Here is a 16,947-nt window from a genome sequence, read left to right as displayed (position 1 = left end):
CTGTGGGGTTTCATAAAGGCCTTGAGGGCCGTTGGAGTTCAAGTACAGGTATAGGGGATGACTTATGAAGTGTCTGTACAGTGGCACTCAAGAACTCTAGTTGGCTGAAAAACGAGGGGAACTTCGCAGTCCCAGTAAACTGGTGACCACGCCTGGCGTGAGTTGGGGAGAGTTGGGGAGGCCGTAGTCAAGACTTGACCAGTGGGGGTGTTTCTTTGTTGGTCTTAGAGGGTAGTAGACGTAGGCTGGCCACGGTGTTACACATGAGGGTGGGCGTGAGACAAGGATTCTTTCGAAAGAGAGCATGCACCGGGCCAATGAAAAAGTGCCTCTTTATGAGTGAATGAAGTTGACGAGTGTAAAATATCGCCCTTTGGTTTGAACTGGGCCAGCATGACAGTGAAAACGTAATAAAAATCATGCTCTTTGGCGTAGTGGGGGGCACCAGCCACTTTTCAAGCTGTCATGAATCACATGTGCTTCGATTTTATCAATAGAGGTATTACTGTAGCCTTTAGCGGCGCGCATTTTAAACAAAGTACACTAAGTGAGCACATCGTGCTGCTGAGTAAACTGCATGGGATATGTAACCTGAGCGCATGCATCCTTGAGGTCACAAAGTGTTGGCTTGAGTTAGACAGTCTTCATGTCTACTCACAGTTTAATGCTTCTACCGCACAAATAAGGTCTTTTTAAGACTAATACATCTATCATGCGGACGAAAGTGTCGAAGCGTAAACAACAGGTTTAACAGCCACTGGGTGGCCCCGACTCAGTAGCTGCGAACGTCCAATCCCACAGGAGCCCTCAGTAGATCTTTCGGGGAAAGAAATGGAATATGAGCGATAAGTTCAGCACAGTGCAGTGCCTTGAGCGTACAAACACCGATCTACTCAGTAACTCCTACCACAGACAGCCTGCCGCATGCATGAGTGGGTTAAAGCGCAGCTATTCCCAGCTGTGCACACTCCTCAATATTTTGCAGGCTTTTGCTACTAGCAAAGGCTCCAAATTTGCATGAATACTAAGCTATGAAGCACCACTAAAACTGCAAACCAGGGAGGTGAGCAGCGCGAGGATTAAATAGATTAAGCTGTTACGCCACCTCAGTATCGAATTTCATCCATGGCGCAATCACGTAGCGTTGGATGTGCTATCTAGCTAACTAATTTACCTGCAGCATGCAAAGAACATGTCCCTAAGCGGGTCGAAAATATTCGTAAAGTTGCTTTTTGTGGCGATTACAAGAGGTGGGCTCAGCAAGGCGCAATGGAAGCGGCATTTGCCACGGCTAACTCAGCAGAAAACCACTTCCCTGAGAAGATAGAGGGCAGTGTTCCTAATTGTGGCATTACTGTCGGTGACGTGCGAATGGAACAGGCGCATGCATCACTGACAGCAGTGACACAATTAGGAATACTACCGTCTACACTGACACTGACATTAATGAGATAAATGGTGCAGCATACCGCGGTGGAACAGAGACAACGTAGGCCCTAAGAAGACAAAATGAACTACGTTTTGAAGAAGTCTTGCTGCGAATCGCGCATTCAAGAACTGCTGTTGCTTCCCCCCTTCCAGAGCTTGTGGCTTGTTGGCGTTCCTGCGAATATATTTTCTTGATAGCAGCTGCTATGAATGCTTCGCGATCACGCAATGGCACGCTGCCTAGATTACTAAGTAAAACTGTGCACATTTCGTCTAATATTCTTTGCAACTGATGCACGGAAAGAGAGCTATTGCTGCGGTGTACAGGTTACAAATCAAGTGAGCACTCCTCCAGGATTATCAAATATGACGTATTGACTGAAGAGTCCACAAACAAGTTCAATAATAAGGACAAACAAGTTCAATAATAAGTTCGCTTTATCAAATTATGGGCTACGCAGCTTCTGGATTTCTAAAAACTGGCGTGCCCTACTGAAAATGTAACGGCACCGACCCCCTCAAACTAGCAGTTGCGAAAACATGTGCGGCCTTTTCTAGAATGAGATGGGGAGCATTTTGAATGAACCTGGGATGTTGTGCCACAAGAATCATATCTTGTGAAGGGGAAGGGCCTCTTAAGCGAAGTACTAATTTGAAAATTAGCCCTTCATCTAGTGGAATGTAAAGAACTTCTGTTTGCTTGGTCTTGACATAGTCAGCTACCTCTTTTCCATCCAGCACTTATAGTATGACAGCGAATTGATCCTAGCCTTCCTTTACTTTAGGAGTCAACCTTAGATCTACTCAGCTACTGTAGTATATCAGGCACATGTTAGTTGTCTAGACAGAGCAGTGATGCTTAGGGTCCAGGAAGATTCATGTATCCCCTGTGATTTCCAGTGAATATTCCAGAATGAAGATACAGACTTTAATTCCTTGCTCAATCCCATTCTACGTCTTGGCTTTTGTCCGAATTTTTTTCATGGCAGTGGCGTTCGCAGAAGTAGTGGCTGAGCATCGAGAGATCTCCCCGTTTCACCCTAGATAAACAAACATGCAAGCCACTTCTACGTCGCTTGATGCATCAGGAGCAGAATGCCGTATAGGATTACAAAAGCAAGTTTCACGAATAAAATGTTGAACATGAATGCCGACTGGACCACGGTCCGTCTGTCTGCGCCTGTGTAGGGATCAGCTGATAGAGGCTTCGATGTAGTAACTCAAAAAACGACAAATGTGGAGATTTAGCCAGTCTAAAATGGAAGGGGCGGCAACAAAGGAGAGGATCTCGCAGTGATTTCTGCCCGAGATCTGTCTGTCGGCGCCGGTGCTTGACGGGTGGTCACGGCTGTTATCTGGTAATGGAAATGATCCATTTGACTCCTCAGAAAATTTTCCCAATATTGATTCAATATTATTGTGTGGGTTTATTTGCACTATATCAAATGAAGTTTGCGAGTGCAGGCATGGGCAAATAGCCTACCTCATGTGTTGCTGCGGTGTGTGAGAAGGTTTCTACTGGCTCTCTTCCATAAGTCTTGCTTTCTGCTCTGCAGCTAATTAGATATTCCCATTTTAGCTTCAATGATGGCTCAAAGGAGTTGAAGGCAGAAGCGGCAAACAGCACGCCGCAGGCAGTCCTGGCTGGGAGCGCCAGATGACGTCGCGTCAATGTGGCGGCTGCCCTTCTGTGTCAGTGACGACTGCCGCGCCAGCTGAGAACCAAATGAGTGGTTCAATTCATGTCTTATTCTGTATCCTGTTTGCCCTAAGCGCCCTTCTGTCAGCTGCGTAAGTCGCCAGGGTCCAGGGAGCCGCTGGCATGTCTTTCAGTTTGCCCAGCGCCAGATGCCTGTGCTGCCATACGCGGAGGGTGGCCCCAACCTGTGCTAGCCGAAAGACCTTCATTCTTTGTTCGCTAATGAATTCCTAGAGAGAAGAAGGGGGACCAAGTCCCCTCTTCTCCCCACTGATCTAGGCAGCACAGCCAGAGTCACCGCACACATTGAACGAGGCAGTGCTCATGGGACTTGCTCCTGACCTTCTGCGCGTTTGCTCTTTGCAGAAGGCCATCTAAAGAGCCAATATCATCTGCTTCTTACTGCCCTGCATCATTCCCACAGGCTTATGCTGCCCAGTCACTAAGGCTGCTGGTACCCTTCACAGCGATGCACTGGGAGCTGCAACCGAAGCTGCTGCACAGCAGAAACTTTGTATACAGGGGATTGTGAATATATACTGCAATTTATGTGCATATGCTCTGTCGCTCAAATCTGTGTGTCTCTCTTCCTTCACACACACTAGCGACCACTGACGACTGGGCGTCGTAGGTTCCTGTTTACGTTCCTGTTTCACTGTTTGTATTTGGTGAATGTCTAGCGCTTCGGGTTCCACGTCAGAGTAGCTTTATTTTATTTGTTGCGAAAAAGCCGCCGTGTATCCTTTTGCTGAAATCTTCACGTCTTTGTCTTTGTGGGCGTTGTCTGCAGGCCGGGAGAACTGTCGCGTCTGATTCAAAATGACAAGTAAAGACACACAGCCTTTTGCCAAATTTAAGCGTATTCAATCATTCCAGTTTCTTTTGCTCTGCAGCTAGTGAAACGTTGTGCAGCCAAGGGTATGAGGAAAGAAAAGTGTGAGAGGTGTGCATGCGTGTTCCTGTGTCTGCTTTGAACTTTAGAGTGACGCGTAGACGCTCTAGTTTATCTTTGTTTTACTTGCCTTCGTGTGTTGCAGACAAGTACAGCGGTGTTCCTCCAGAGTCCGCCTCAGTGCGGGCGACAACCCCTTTTGAGGGGCAAAAGCCGGGCACTTCTGGTGAGACGAAACAACAGCAGCAACAACTGTTACTGCTACTGCAACACCATTAACTGCAGCAATTCCAAGAGCAGTGTGAAGTGCATCATTGGCAGCGGCTGGCAGCTGCCATGTTAGCTGCTGTGCTCGCTGCCTTGTCCACTTCTGTGCCCTTTTCTCTATATTTCACGGGAAAGACCCATTGGCTTGCATGCGAACAAAGCTTGTACCGTAATGTCTGTTTAGGACTTCGGAGGAAAACCCGCGAGTTTATGCAGCCGGGGTATCTGTCGAACTACGTCCAAGTAAGCAGGTTGTATTCGCATGCAGTTGTGTGTGTTTATTTCTCCTTTGCACCCAAGAGCCACTCGCTAGACCCCGGAAACAAATTTTTTGCTCGTGAATCCGTAATTCTTGGCCAACCAGAGCCGTGGCTCTGTACATCTGCAGGCTGTCTTTGACTGTTTGCCGGAGTCCGAAGTCCGCGGGGGCACAATGTTGGTAGCTGGTGACGGTCGTTATTTCTGCAGTGACGCAATCAAGAAGATTGTTGCAATTGCCGCGGGCAATGGCGTTGGGCGGGTTTGGATTGGTAGGTGCACCCTTATTCGAATATTTGTTCTGCCTGAGCACCCGTGGTCTTTCCATTTGTTTTCCGTTTCTATGCCACCCTAGCGAGCCACAGGACATGTGTCCTTTATTCACATTCCCCTATTTGATTCAGCATTGGCTTCTGTGCAGCTAAGGACGGCCTCGCCTCCACCCCCGCCTGCAGCGCCATTTTGCGTCTAAGAGAAAATGGAATTGCTTTTGGCGGCTTCATTCTTACTGCCTCTCACAACCCCGGAGGGATCGACGCAGACTTTGGCGTGAAGTACAATACAGCCAATGGAGGTGGGGGTGCAGAGCAGCTGCATTGCACATTATGCTGCTACATTTTTGACTATTTTGAATGCAAAAAATGGCTAAGCGTGTGATACAACTAATGTCTGGAGAATTTAACAACCCCTAGTGCGTTTATTGATAAGGTTCCGGGTCTGTCCAAGACCTCGTGGAGTCCGTTTTGTGTTTTGTGCTCTGTTTTGTGCGGTCGTGCAGCTCCTGCCTTGGAAAACCTGACCGACAAAATATACGAAAGAACAAAAGTTATCAAGGAAATTAAACACGTAAAGCTGTTGGATTTCGACTTGGACACGTACGGCACGAAAGTGCTTATTAAAGAACAGTTCATGGTGAGAGGGAGTTCTGCAAGGCAGCGGCAGTCCACTCAGTATAAAACTCGGCCAAGCATACTCAAACTATTACACATATGTATTATCTTCATGTCCTGCAAAAGGTGTTGATTAAAACTCACAAATATCCAGCTCTTCCAACAGTTTCTCATCGGCTTTTTTTCAATACCTTCCCATTTTGCTTCATTTGCTTCATTTAAGATCTTAATTTGTAGGCTCTTACAAATTTGGAGGCTTACGAGTAAGGGCTTAGTGTACAGTTTGGGCTGTAGGGTTGTGTGGCTACAGGCAGAAGTCATCGACGGCACTGAGGATTGGCTGCGTTTGATGAAAGCCGTCTTTCACTTCCCCTCTCTGCGGCGTCTCATTCAATCTCCCTCTTTCTCTTTTGTCTACGACGGAATGAACGGTGTTTCGGGACCCACTGCGGAGCGGCTGTTTGTAGAAGAGCTGGGCGCCAAGCCCACGTGCCTCAGATGCTGCAAGGCGCTGGTAAGCCATGAACCCTAAATTGTTAGGATATTGTAGACTCCGAACTATCTTCCCTACAGTGAAAATCCCGAAGAAAAAGGCTTGTTATATCCTGAGCACACTTCATCTCATGGTTTCCTACAGTTTGTCTTCTTGTCACTCCGGCTCGACTCGTTTCAGAAGACTTGCATAGCTGCTACCACACTCTTGTATTTTTGTGAATCAGCCAGACTTCGGGGGTCACCATCCCGATCCCAACCTGGAATATGCGAAGGAGCTGGTTGACATGATGAGAATATTCAACCCTGACAAAGTGGACAGCAAAACGCCTCTCCTTGGAGCAGCGGGAGACGGCGACTGCGACCGAAATATGATCCTTGGTGTGTTCTTAGTCCCTCTTTGTCCTGTTTACATAACGTTGAAACATTCCTTAAGTTTTACCAGTGGAAGCCCCTTGTATTGTTTCTATCAAACTTCCATGTAACTAGTGCAAAGCTGAACTCAAATGACTTCCGTAGGGTGGTGGTGTGCAGGGGAAATATGCAGATGCGAAGCTTAGTTGACAACAGACTGTTGTAAAGACTAACGTATCCCCAAATGCACTTAGAAACATACATATAAATGGGTTTCAGCACCTGGAAAAACCTGAAACTTGGCACTGCGTACCGTGCTCCTCAGTCGGCTATCTACTTTCTTGCTGGCTCTCATTGCAGGCCCTGGTTTCTTCGTCACTCCTAGTGACTCAGTGGCTATCATTGCACAGTACGCTGAAAAGGTGATTCCCTTCTTCATGAAGGGCAAAGACGGCAGCGGCGGCATTAAGGGTCTGGCACGGTCCATGCCAACCTCCATGGCTCTTGACAGCGTGGCAAAGAAGCTCGGTGAGTCAACTGGGTCAAAGCCTAACTTAGTTTCAAGCCAGAGACAGCAAAGAGGGAGCTACAGCAAGGCAGTTAAAAAGCGCAAAATGCGAAAGTAGGCAATAAATCAAGTGCACAGCAACTAGGCTGAGTGCTGACAGTGACGAACATATGCAACAACTCATTATCTGCCCTCTTTCCTAGCTGTCTTGGCACTGTTTAAAACCCAGAATAACAGAACCAGCTCTCCTGGGCACCACGAACAAATCCTTATAAGTTGTCACATCGCCATATAATAATTTCGTCTACCTTCATGGCATTTTTATGGCGCAGGAAAGGACATATATGAGACACCCACAGGGTGGAAGTATTTCACGAATCTGATGGACGCTGGGCGCCTCTCGATCTGCGGGGAGGAATCCTTTGGTACTGGCTCTGTGCATGTGCGGGAGAAGGATGGATTGTGGGCTGTGTTGTGTTGGTTGTCTATAATTGCATACCGCAACGGGTTGATGGACAACGTAGAGAGGGAACTTGAAATGCAGAAACAAGGACAAATCGTGCCCACGCTACCCCCAGAAAAGATCGAAAACTTTGTAGGAGTGCAGCAGATAGTTGAGGAATTCTGGAAGGAATTCGGGAGAAATTACTATATGAGGTAAATAGGAATTAATCTTTCTTGATTTAGCAAGCAACAACTACAGCAGCACTAGCAGCGATTGCTGCGATGAGAAAAGCAGTTAACGTGCACAATTTGCCGCAGCAAATCTAGTTTACATGCTCAGTATATTAGAAAAAGAAGTATTGAAGCAGTTAAGCAGCTTTAGAACTGTATTCAGACGTTCATAACTCGTAGGGCATTGATACCATATGAAGCATCTTGTGCCGGAAAAGCGCGGGACCGTGCATATTGTACGCATACCATAAAGTAAAATAGCATGAACACTCTACCTGGCGTGCATTATTCGCTGCACTTGTTCTCTCAGGTACGACTTCGAGAACAAGTGCAGCGAGTCTGCCAACAAGATGATGGCTTTCCTGAAGTCGCTGACTGTGGGGGGCCAGGAGGAGCTGCAAAAACACATAAGTGCAGCTGTGCCTCAAGAATTGAGGACTAAACTACAGGCAGAGAAGATAGACGTGTTCAAGTACACAGACCCTATCGATGGATCCGTGGCGGATAACCAAGGCATTAGGCTGTTCTTCCCGAAGGGGAGGGCCATCTGGAGGCTATCAGGTAAACAGGCACTATATAAACAGCACTAAATGGGTCCAAATAAATGTCCCTGCACTTACTAATGCGCGACGTGAATCCACGTTTTGTGCGTTTCATGTCCATAATGGCTGTCCACTGGTGGCTGCATATAACTCTGCGAGTAACGGCATGCCGGTGTTCAATCAGATTCGGTATTCATCAGGATTTCAGCGTGGCATTATATTGATATTCATTTCGTTTTCTTTGTCTGATGGCTGCTTTCTTGCGCAGGTACCGGTAGCAGCGGTGCAACCATTCGCATGTACTTCGAGTTGGTGGAAGACCGCCCTGATCAGCTTTTGAAGAAACCCCGAGAAATTCTTTCAGACCTGATTGCCTACGCCATTGCCTTTTGCAAGATTAAAGAATATGTGGGTACTGATGTTCCCACTGTCATCACCTAAATGAGCTGCAATATATGCACTCCACAGAGCGCCTTCTTGCTTCTGCTTCACTGTGAAAAGGAGAGCATTTCAAGGTCATGCGTGCAAGACTGCATGCAACAAAAGGAGTTAAACTCCGCAATTTTAATTCGTCAGTGAAGACAGTCCCAATATATGCACGTTTTCCATTTCGAAAGGCTACGGAAATGGAGGTAGCCTAGAAAACGTGCGGCTGCAATTCACCGTGCTCTTCCGCTGCAGCTGCTGCTGTTGCTTAAAGCTAAAAAGCCAAGCATTCTACAGCCTGCTGGGGTGTACAAGACCCACGTGTGTCATTTATATAGTCTAGTCAATATGTTACACCTTTCGCTGACAGTGGTGGCGAGTATCTAGGGTTTAGGGTTTGGGGTTTAGGGTTCAGGATGTACTGTAAGGAGCCTTGCCACTTCAGCTAAAGCCCTTCCAAAGCTTAGCAGCTTTCACGAGTTTGCCTCCAGTAACACAGCGCATTAGCTCCAATCATTTGCCAACGATAAAGTGCCAAAGTAGAAGCATTCGTGTTCACTGTTAAGGCTAAAAATAAGTAATAGGCCACGACAACATAACACAGTGGCCTGCAGATGCGCTGCAGCAGCACAAAAGACTTTTGAATGCGTCTCGGAAGTTGGAAGAAGAGATTCAGCCTTGATTGGAAATATGACTGTGTAACATTCAAAATAAGTTGCTGAGTCAATTCTGGATCATATATACCCGCAAGAACTAAAACTCATTTACGGGTTTTAATGCTTACTGATCATAAGTGTAGAAGTTGCACTTGAATGCCTGGCCACTAAGCCAAAAACCAATTGAAAAGCTCCATATTGTCTGTATGGCGATACCAGCATTTGCTGCAGCATCGAAAAGCAGCAGCAGCAAATACCACGCAGCTGCTGCAGCTGCTGCAGCTACTGCAGCTGCAGCTTTTGCAGCCGCTGCAGCTGCTGCAGCTGCAGCTTTTGCAGCCGCTGCAGCTGCATTAGAAGCTCTTAGCATCTGCTGCTGCTGCTGTCACAGCAGCAGCTGCGGAGGGAATGTGTAAACGAGACTCAATGCTAAGGAATGTCCATCTCAGTTCTCTTGAATTCGCCTGAACACCAAAAAGTGGGGAAAATATGAACCAAAAAGAAGCAGTTCAAATGCATGCAGTTTTCAGTCATCCTGCAACGACCATGAAATGCAAAAGACGATTTTATTGAGCCTTTTGCCTTTTTCATTTATTCTCTTTTACTGAAAATATAAGTCTTAAACGCATGCAGCAACCGACCATGCTGCGTTGATCACATTCATGCAAAAGTTCATATTATTTTTTTCACCAAATTCAATTTTTTATTTTTTCGTGTTTTTACGGACAACGCTGCAGCCCATTCCTTCTTAGTTAGCAGGAAAGGGCGCAGCCCATTTATTACTTAGCAGCATCTCTGCATGCATGCAAATGTTGCGAACAACCTGAGTGTGCATATCCTTGCATACTTTTGGGATAAATTTAGGGAGGTGGGGCTTCAGAAGTTGTTTAGAATGTGTTCTTTTATATTTGTTGACATTTCACGCGGGCAAAGAACAATGTTATCATGCGTTTTACAAGCTTGCAGTCATGCATATCCATATAATATATGAATATATTGTATATTGTATATATATGTCTGTAGATTCATGCATTTGTGCATTCACAAAAAGCAATGACTAATCTTAACGTATTGTTTACTAATGTAACACAATGCTGTTATGAGTGACCTGCAAGCACAGCGACGGACGCGCACATTACCGAAACTGAAATAAACACCTTAATGAGTGATATTGAAAAGAACAAGAAGGTGGAAATAAATGAAAAGTGAAGATATATAGTCAGCCATTAAGGTAGAGGTCAGCAGGCTGCTACACCAACACACTAAGGCGCATAGGCGTTGGCGGTTCCGGCGGCGTCTGGGCGAAAAAAGGCCTTTAAATCCTCCCAAAGCAAAGAATTTAATGTATTCATTTTAATTAATTTGCTAGGAAAACTGCTTTCGCCGAAAGAACTGGCCATTCTGTGGGGCTGCGTGGCAAGGCGACCGCCGCCAGATCTGAACCGAGGCAGCTGCGCCGTATGCGCGAAAAACGCCGGCAATTTCGCAGTTTCAGCGAAATCTGAGGCTTTTATGTCATTTGTTTTGGCATTTCTACGTCTTTTCTGCTGGAGCGTGAGCACTGTGGCATCTGCAACTACCATTTTGCCTTGAGGTGGCGTTGATCAGCAGTCCTGACACCTCTGTGCAGCTGCACTGAGGGTGGACAAGTTGCAACACGCCTCCTAATGTGTTAATTGTACTTTGAGAGTAAATACATCGAAACTTGGGCAGGTCATGAGAAGCTGGTTGCAGCTGTCTCAAGCTACGACTTCGCCTTGTGCCTGAGTGACCACTGGTCACCTGCGTGCGTCAGCGCCGCAGCAGACCCTGCCTAGAGCCGCCATGATGCTAAATGGAGCTCGCCACAAGGGTTTTCTTCCCATGTTGCACTCTAAGAGTAGAAATGGGGTCCCCTCCTCTCTGGGTGGCCGGCGGACGCGCTCAAGCCAGCCGCAGCAGTCTGCAGGTGGGGGGCCCCATCAAACTGAGTCCACTGGACTTCCCTCAAACAGCTCAAGGGCCCCCCGCAGGGGCTTTCGGTGGTGGCGGTGGCCCTTTTTGAGGCTTTTGAACCAGCCCAGGGCTTGCAACTTCCCCTGGCGCTGCCTCGCAGTGTTTTTGCTGCTGCTGCTCTGTGTCACTGTTCAAGTGTTCTTATTTATGCACGTCACCCGCAATGCCCACGCCTACCTTGTCTCCACGCCAATTCTGAAGAGCTTCCAGGCCCCCCAGACTTCCTTGCCCGGTGAGTCAGTGCAGCAGAAGTAGCAGCGGCAGCAGCAGTAGCTGCAGTGTGCCTCAGCCAAAGGCTCAAGACTTAGGAATTAGAGCATTTGAAAAGCTTCTTTTTACGTGGGAAGCTCGCTGTTGTTTCCCCCCAGCAGCAGCGAGCAAAAAAAAGCAAATTAAATCCGCCATTATCAACTCCTTTTGCTTCCTCCCGCAGTGTCTGGTCCAGTGGACCCCGAGCTGCAGCGCCTGCTGGAGGAGTACGGCGCTGCAGCAAAAGCCCAGCCCTACGTGGGCAACGAGGCTTACCTGCAGTCGCTGCGGCCCCGCAGCCGCGGCTGGCTGAACTCTATGGCTGTCTTTCCCGGCAGCAGCAGCAGCAGCAGCAGCAGCAGCTTGCACGGAAAGCTGGGCGTGGACAGCGTCAGGGGGCCCCTCTGGGTGCCTGCGGAAATGCCCGAGCCCATAGACTCTCCGTCTGTAAGAAGGGGCTCCGAAAGCTGCAGCAAATCCGATTCGAGAATTTTTGTTAATTTGGGTTTTAACTTCGACATAAATATAATTTATATTTTAAAATTCAAAGTTTGGGGTTTTAGTGCTTTCTGGGGACCCCTGTAGAGGCAGGAAAGCCCGCAAATGAATTATGGCATGGTGCCTTCAAGTTTCGGGGTTTAGGGTTTAGGGTTTAGGGTTTAGGGCTTAGGGCTTTGGTTTAAAGTTCGGTTTGTTGCATTTTCTTGGCTGCTCAGGTGAACAAAACTGAAGAACTTAAAAGTGGGGGCGGCTTTTATTTGAAGCTTTCAGACGCTTTGCCTCTTGACAGGAAGCCTCCTGACAGCAGGCAAGCAGTTTTCGCAGTCGTTTCTTTGGACTTTTTCGATTATTTTTATCTTTTCTTCTTTACAATCATTGCAATTAAGTGAATTTTGTTTCTGTTACTTTTGTTGCAAAAAGTTGCTCGGTTTCCTTCATTTGGCCTCCGTTTCACTGATTTCTGAAAGTGTCCTGAAACTCCACAGTGCACCCGCTGCAGCTGTTGTTTGTAATTTCGCCCAGGGATCCCTCTTGTTTGAAAATTGAATACGACTTGCAAGACTTGAGCGACAGTCTAGACGCTTCAATAATAATTACCTACCACAACGAGCCCATGTCAACACTCCTGCGGTCCATACACTCCATTTTGAACTTCACTCCTCCTCCTCTCATCAGAGAACTCATTCTCGTCGACGATTTCTCTAACAGCACGGCGCTGCTGCCGGGCGGCGAGCTCGACGAGTACTTGCCTTACCTCCCCAAGACTAAACTCGTGAGGCTGCTGCTGCTGCTGCTGCTGCTGCTGCTGCCGCTGCTGCAGCTGCTGCTGCTGCTGCTGGCCACTGCAGCAGATGCTGCGGTGAAGAGGCTTGGGCTCTGCCTCAGGAGTGCCAGGCAGAGAGGCCGGACGCTCCGCCGCTGCTGCTGGTCGAGCGAGCGTTGCAGCCCAAGCAGCAGCAGCAGCAGCAGCAGGAAGCGCAGTGCAGCGGGAGGGATAGACTTAGCAGCAGCAGAGTTGCTGCTGGCGCCGCTTTCGCTGCAGATTCGCCTGGAGTCGCGCAGCGGGATCGTGCCCGCGCGCATGCGGGGCGTCAGGGCCTCGAAGGCCCCCGTAGTTGTCATTCTTGACAGCCACATTGAAGTGAATGAGGGCTGGCTGGAGCCGCAGCTGGCGCGCATAAGAGAGTCGCCCAAGTCTTTCGTGTTTCCCCAAACCCTGTCGATTGTTTCCACGGACTTCTCCCACACCAAGGACTCCGGCATTGGGTGGGGCCTCGGGACTTAGTTAAATACGTTTAAAAAGCTGCGAAGTAGTTCCCAAGTTGCAAATTCAGAAACTCCAAACTCTTCGAAAACTGCCGCTTTCCACGCTGCAGCTGCTCCACTTCTCTTCAAGTTGCTCGTCTTCTCATTTCTTCTTTTTCGAATTCTTCTACTCTTGCCAAATCCATTAGCTTTTCCTTCCTCCCGTGCCTATACCCTCTCCTCTGCAGCAGCAGCTGCTGCTGCTGCTGCTGCTGCTGTTGCTGCTGCAGCTGCACCGTTTCTTTCGACTGGAACGTGCAAGAGAAGTCCCAGGCGTCGGGGTTTTGGGGAACTACAGATGCCATTCCCTCGCCCATGCATGGGGGGGGTCTCGTGGCATTCAGAAAAGACACATTTTATGAAATTGGGGGGTGAGTTGCAAATTAGTTCATCTTTGGCTGCTCAATTGTTTCTTTTTCTCTTTTCAAGTTTTAAACTGCGCTCTTTTACTTTGTTTCGTCTTTCTAATTTGTATTTCGCATTTCGTTGCATTAGTTGCTTCGGCTGTCTTCGAAATTCTTTTTGGTTGATTTTCTACGCCAGTGATGGTCTGCTATTCTCAAACCGAGCTTAAATCCCGTTTTTTGCTGCTGCTGTTTTCCCTGCAAGTACCGCTGCTGCTGCTGCGTCTTTTGTTGCTGCTGTGTCGTTATTTCTGGACTATCGAGACAGCTGCCTCGTCGCTGCAGGTGGCTGCAGCTGCTGCTGCCCTTTGCGGCTGGTGCTGCTGCACACTTTCGTGAACTTTTGTCTTTTTTACTCGCAGATACGATGAAGGGTTCAGTATGTGGGGAGCTGAGAACGTGGAACTGAGTTTCCGCATTTGGATGTGCGGCGCCAGACTTGAATGTGCTCCTTGTGCTGCTGTTTACCATATATTCAGATCGGTGAGTAGCGTTGCTGCATTTATTGCTCATATTGTGGCTGTTGCTTGTGCAGCCACAAGTGCAGCTCCTGCTGCTGACACACTTGCCAGCCGCTGCTCCTGCCACGCTGACAGCTGCTGCTGCTGGGCCGTGAAACGCTGCTGCTGCTGCTACTGCTGCTCCCAGGATTCGTTTCACTGAGCTGCTGCAGTCTGTGGTTGTTGTGTCGCTGCAGCAACCTCAGAACTACTTTAGTTTCTAGAGTAGCAGCATATCTCGTTTAAGTGTGTCTAAGGACTTCAGGTCTCAAAAGAGTGCCTGTGATTACACCAATTAGGATTTTAATTGGAAAATGTTTTTGTTTCTGCTTCACATAGGGAGGCACTGGCTACTCACTGCCCCCCGGCAGCGTGTGGAAGAACCGCGTGCGCACAGCTCAGCTGTGGATGGATGACTACTTCCCACTTGCTGCTGCTTTTAATTCATTTCACTTAGCGCATCCAGAGCCTGACTTGCCGGACATGACAAAGGTGAGACACATCTTGAGGAAAGCGGGCTTTTTTGAACTTCTTGCTTCTTGTTCTTCTGCTTCCGTGCTTTGGGAGCTCGAAAGAAGGCCAAGGCGTTGTCAAACATGCAGAAAGCGCAGCAACAGGTTCACATTCCCCCTTAATTGGGATAAAAGGAGAAGAAATGTTGAGTTTATGCACAAGAGCCGGTCAATGCGGCCTGTTTCACCTTTGCAGATGCTGGAGCTGAAGAAACGCCTGAACTGCAAGGACATGAAGTGGTTTCTGAAAAATGTGGACACTAAACATGAGTTCCAAGACCTAGGCACTGCACTAGCGGGCTTGGGGGACATAAGAAGCGAAAAATATCCTCATCTTTGCCTGGATTCTATGGGGGAAACGGACGTGGGCAAAAATGTTGGGCTTTACAACTGCCACGGCCAACTGGGCAACCAGGGCTTCCTGCTGGTAAAGTAAGTTCAAGATAAAATGTCAAAAGTAATTTTTAATAAACATTTAATGCTTAATTTTTCGTAATTCAGATAAATCTCGCTTGATATCGTTTCATCGAGGGTATAGATATTGTTGCTGCCCCTTGGTTTAAAAAACAGGAAAAGTTTCTTCTGGACTTGCTCCAAAATGTGACACTTCTGCTTTTATTTCAAATGTGATGAGACTTAATTGGCTGTCTTTCACGGCTTTGTTAGTTTGTGCTGCATTTAGATAAAGTTTACTGTCTTTGCTCCGTTTTTTTTTCGTTTCAACGGATATCATCCGCATTTGTGTGGGCGTGCCTTCTACTCAAAATGCTGTATTTTTGTTCTTGCAAAAGTATATTTCCAATTAGAACATAAATAACTGTTCGCACAATTCTTGAATTGCTGTTATGCCCTGCACTGCATTCCACACAACATGAATTGCTGCATAAGCAGAAGACCACTAATGCTACATGCTGGAAAAATACCATTTCAAGAACAAAAATAAAACAATATTTGCAATACATGTCACAGAAGTGCTGCTGCATTCGACAGAATACCTATTTAGAAACAAAGAAGTCAAAGCAAAAGCAGTGGCAGCATTTCCTTTCAAAGGCAGCTGGAAGTTGCATGCCCAAGCTGCTTTTTGAATGCTTTTGCTGCTGCTGCTTCATTCTCTTCAATGAAATGAATAAAATGATATTTATTTTTCTTTTTTGTTGCTGTTTTATCTCTTTTAATGCCTTCATCAGCGAAAACCACCACCTGCGGCTCATGGGCATTGGCAAAGTGTCTCGCAGCAGACTTTGCCTGACTCCTCCTGGGGTTTTAGAGAAATGCACAAAACCCGAAAAAGTTAGTTTCATGGAATTCGACTCCGAAAATAAAACCATTAAATGGACTCAAGAGGGAGAATTCAAAAACCACTGCCTCACCATCGAACAGACCCAACCTGATGTGAGCGCTGTGCGATTTTGCTCCTGCTGCTGCTGTTGCTGCTGCTTCTGCTGCTGCTGCGGCTGTTGCTGCTGCTGCTGCTGCTGTTCTTCTTTTGGCTGCGGTTGCGGTTGCTGCTGCCGTTACTGATTTCATTTACGTCGCGGCTGCTGCCAGTGCTCTGACATTTTTATTGTTTCGCGCAGCTCTTGCTGCTGCTGCTGCCGCTGCTGCTGCCAGTGCTCTGGCATTTTTGTTGCTTCACGCTGCTCTTGCTGCTGCTGCTGCAACTGCTGCTGCTGCTGCTGCTGCTGCCGTTCTGCACGGGCACACGGCTAGGCTCCGTGCACGCATATTTTTTTTTCGCTGGCGCCACAAGTTGGAATTTTCGTGCAGATGTTGTTTGTATTAAAATATAATTAAATTTGGTAAAAGAAAATGAATTAAATAAACATTTAATTGGGTTTAAGGGTGCGCAGACACAAAAAGGTATTTGCACGAGATCTGAACGTGTGCATCCACTTGTGCAAGTATTCACGCAAAGACAAGATCCGGGGATTGGGTGCATGCATGGAGGTCCATTTGGATCAATTTGAAGAGTATTTAATGAAAATAAATGTAAAAATAAATAAATTTAAAGAATTAAAAGCAACTAATTGCGTTTTGACCACAGGGAAAGCACGAGCTGGCCTGGCGGCCGTGCGCAGTGGGGGGCCCCCAGCAGCAGCAGCAGCAGCAGCAGCAGCAATGGCGTTGGCCGCCCTTCCCGTCTTCCTTGTACTCCCCGCGCCAATTAAAAAAAGGATTTAAAGAACTCCGGGCTCTCGAAGAGGCCCGCGAGCTCGCCACAGAGATCCGAAATGCAAAACACAACAACTTCTGTTTAGATGCTTTGCAAAACAGACAACATAATTCTCCACTCGGAGTTTTCTGGTGCCACGGCGCACTCGGTACCCAGGGGTTCACTTACCTTCCGTAAGCCGCACAAGGGGGGCCCCCACGAGGGGCCCCCCCGGGGGCCCC

General features: G+C 47.6%; 2 protein-coding genes across 2 annotated transcripts; both read left to right on the top strand.

Moving 5' to 3' along the window:
* Nucleotides 1-4,912: 4,912 nt before the first annotated feature.
* ETH_00002785 (phosphoglucomutase/parafusin related protein 1, putative) lies at nt 4,913-8,446 on the top strand (the record flags this gene model as incomplete). Its single annotated transcript, XM_013376913.1, has 9 exons — nt 4,913-4,916; nt 4,966-5,118; nt 5,323-5,456; nt 5,745-5,948; nt 6,154-6,307; nt 6,641-6,808; nt 7,121-7,445; nt 7,774-8,024; nt 8,274-8,446. 9 exons carry the CDS (start codon nt 4,913-4,915, stop codon nt 8,444-8,446), a joined length of 1,566 nt encoding a protein of 521 aa, XP_013232367.1.
* A 2,465-nt stretch (nt 8,447-10,911) lies between these two features.
* On the top strand, nt 10,912-16,903 carry ETH_00002780 (N-acetylgalactosaminyl transferase (Fragment); the record flags this gene model as incomplete). Its single annotated transcript, XM_013376912.1, has 11 exons — nt 10,912-11,314; nt 11,516-11,778; nt 12,048-12,139; nt 12,355-12,604; nt 12,875-13,098; nt 13,368-13,508; nt 13,904-14,024; nt 14,381-14,533; nt 14,750-14,985; nt 15,741-15,945; nt 16,598-16,903. 11 exons carry the CDS (start codon nt 10,912-10,914, stop codon nt 16,901-16,903), a joined length of 2,394 nt encoding a protein of 797 aa, XP_013232366.1.
* Between the last annotated feature and the right edge of the window lie 44 nt (nt 16,904-16,947).

The sequence above is a fragment of the Eimeria tenella genome, genomic scaffold (assembly GCF_000499545.2).
Source record: "Eimeria tenella Houghton genomic scaffold, Eth_scaff42, whole genome shotgun sequence".
NCBI classification, from domain to species: domain Eukaryota; phylum Apicomplexa; class Conoidasida; order Eucoccidiorida; family Eimeriidae; genus Eimeria; species Eimeria tenella.
The sequence above is the reverse complement of the archived record's forward strand: the minus strand, read 5'-3'. Positions and strand labels throughout refer to the sequence as shown.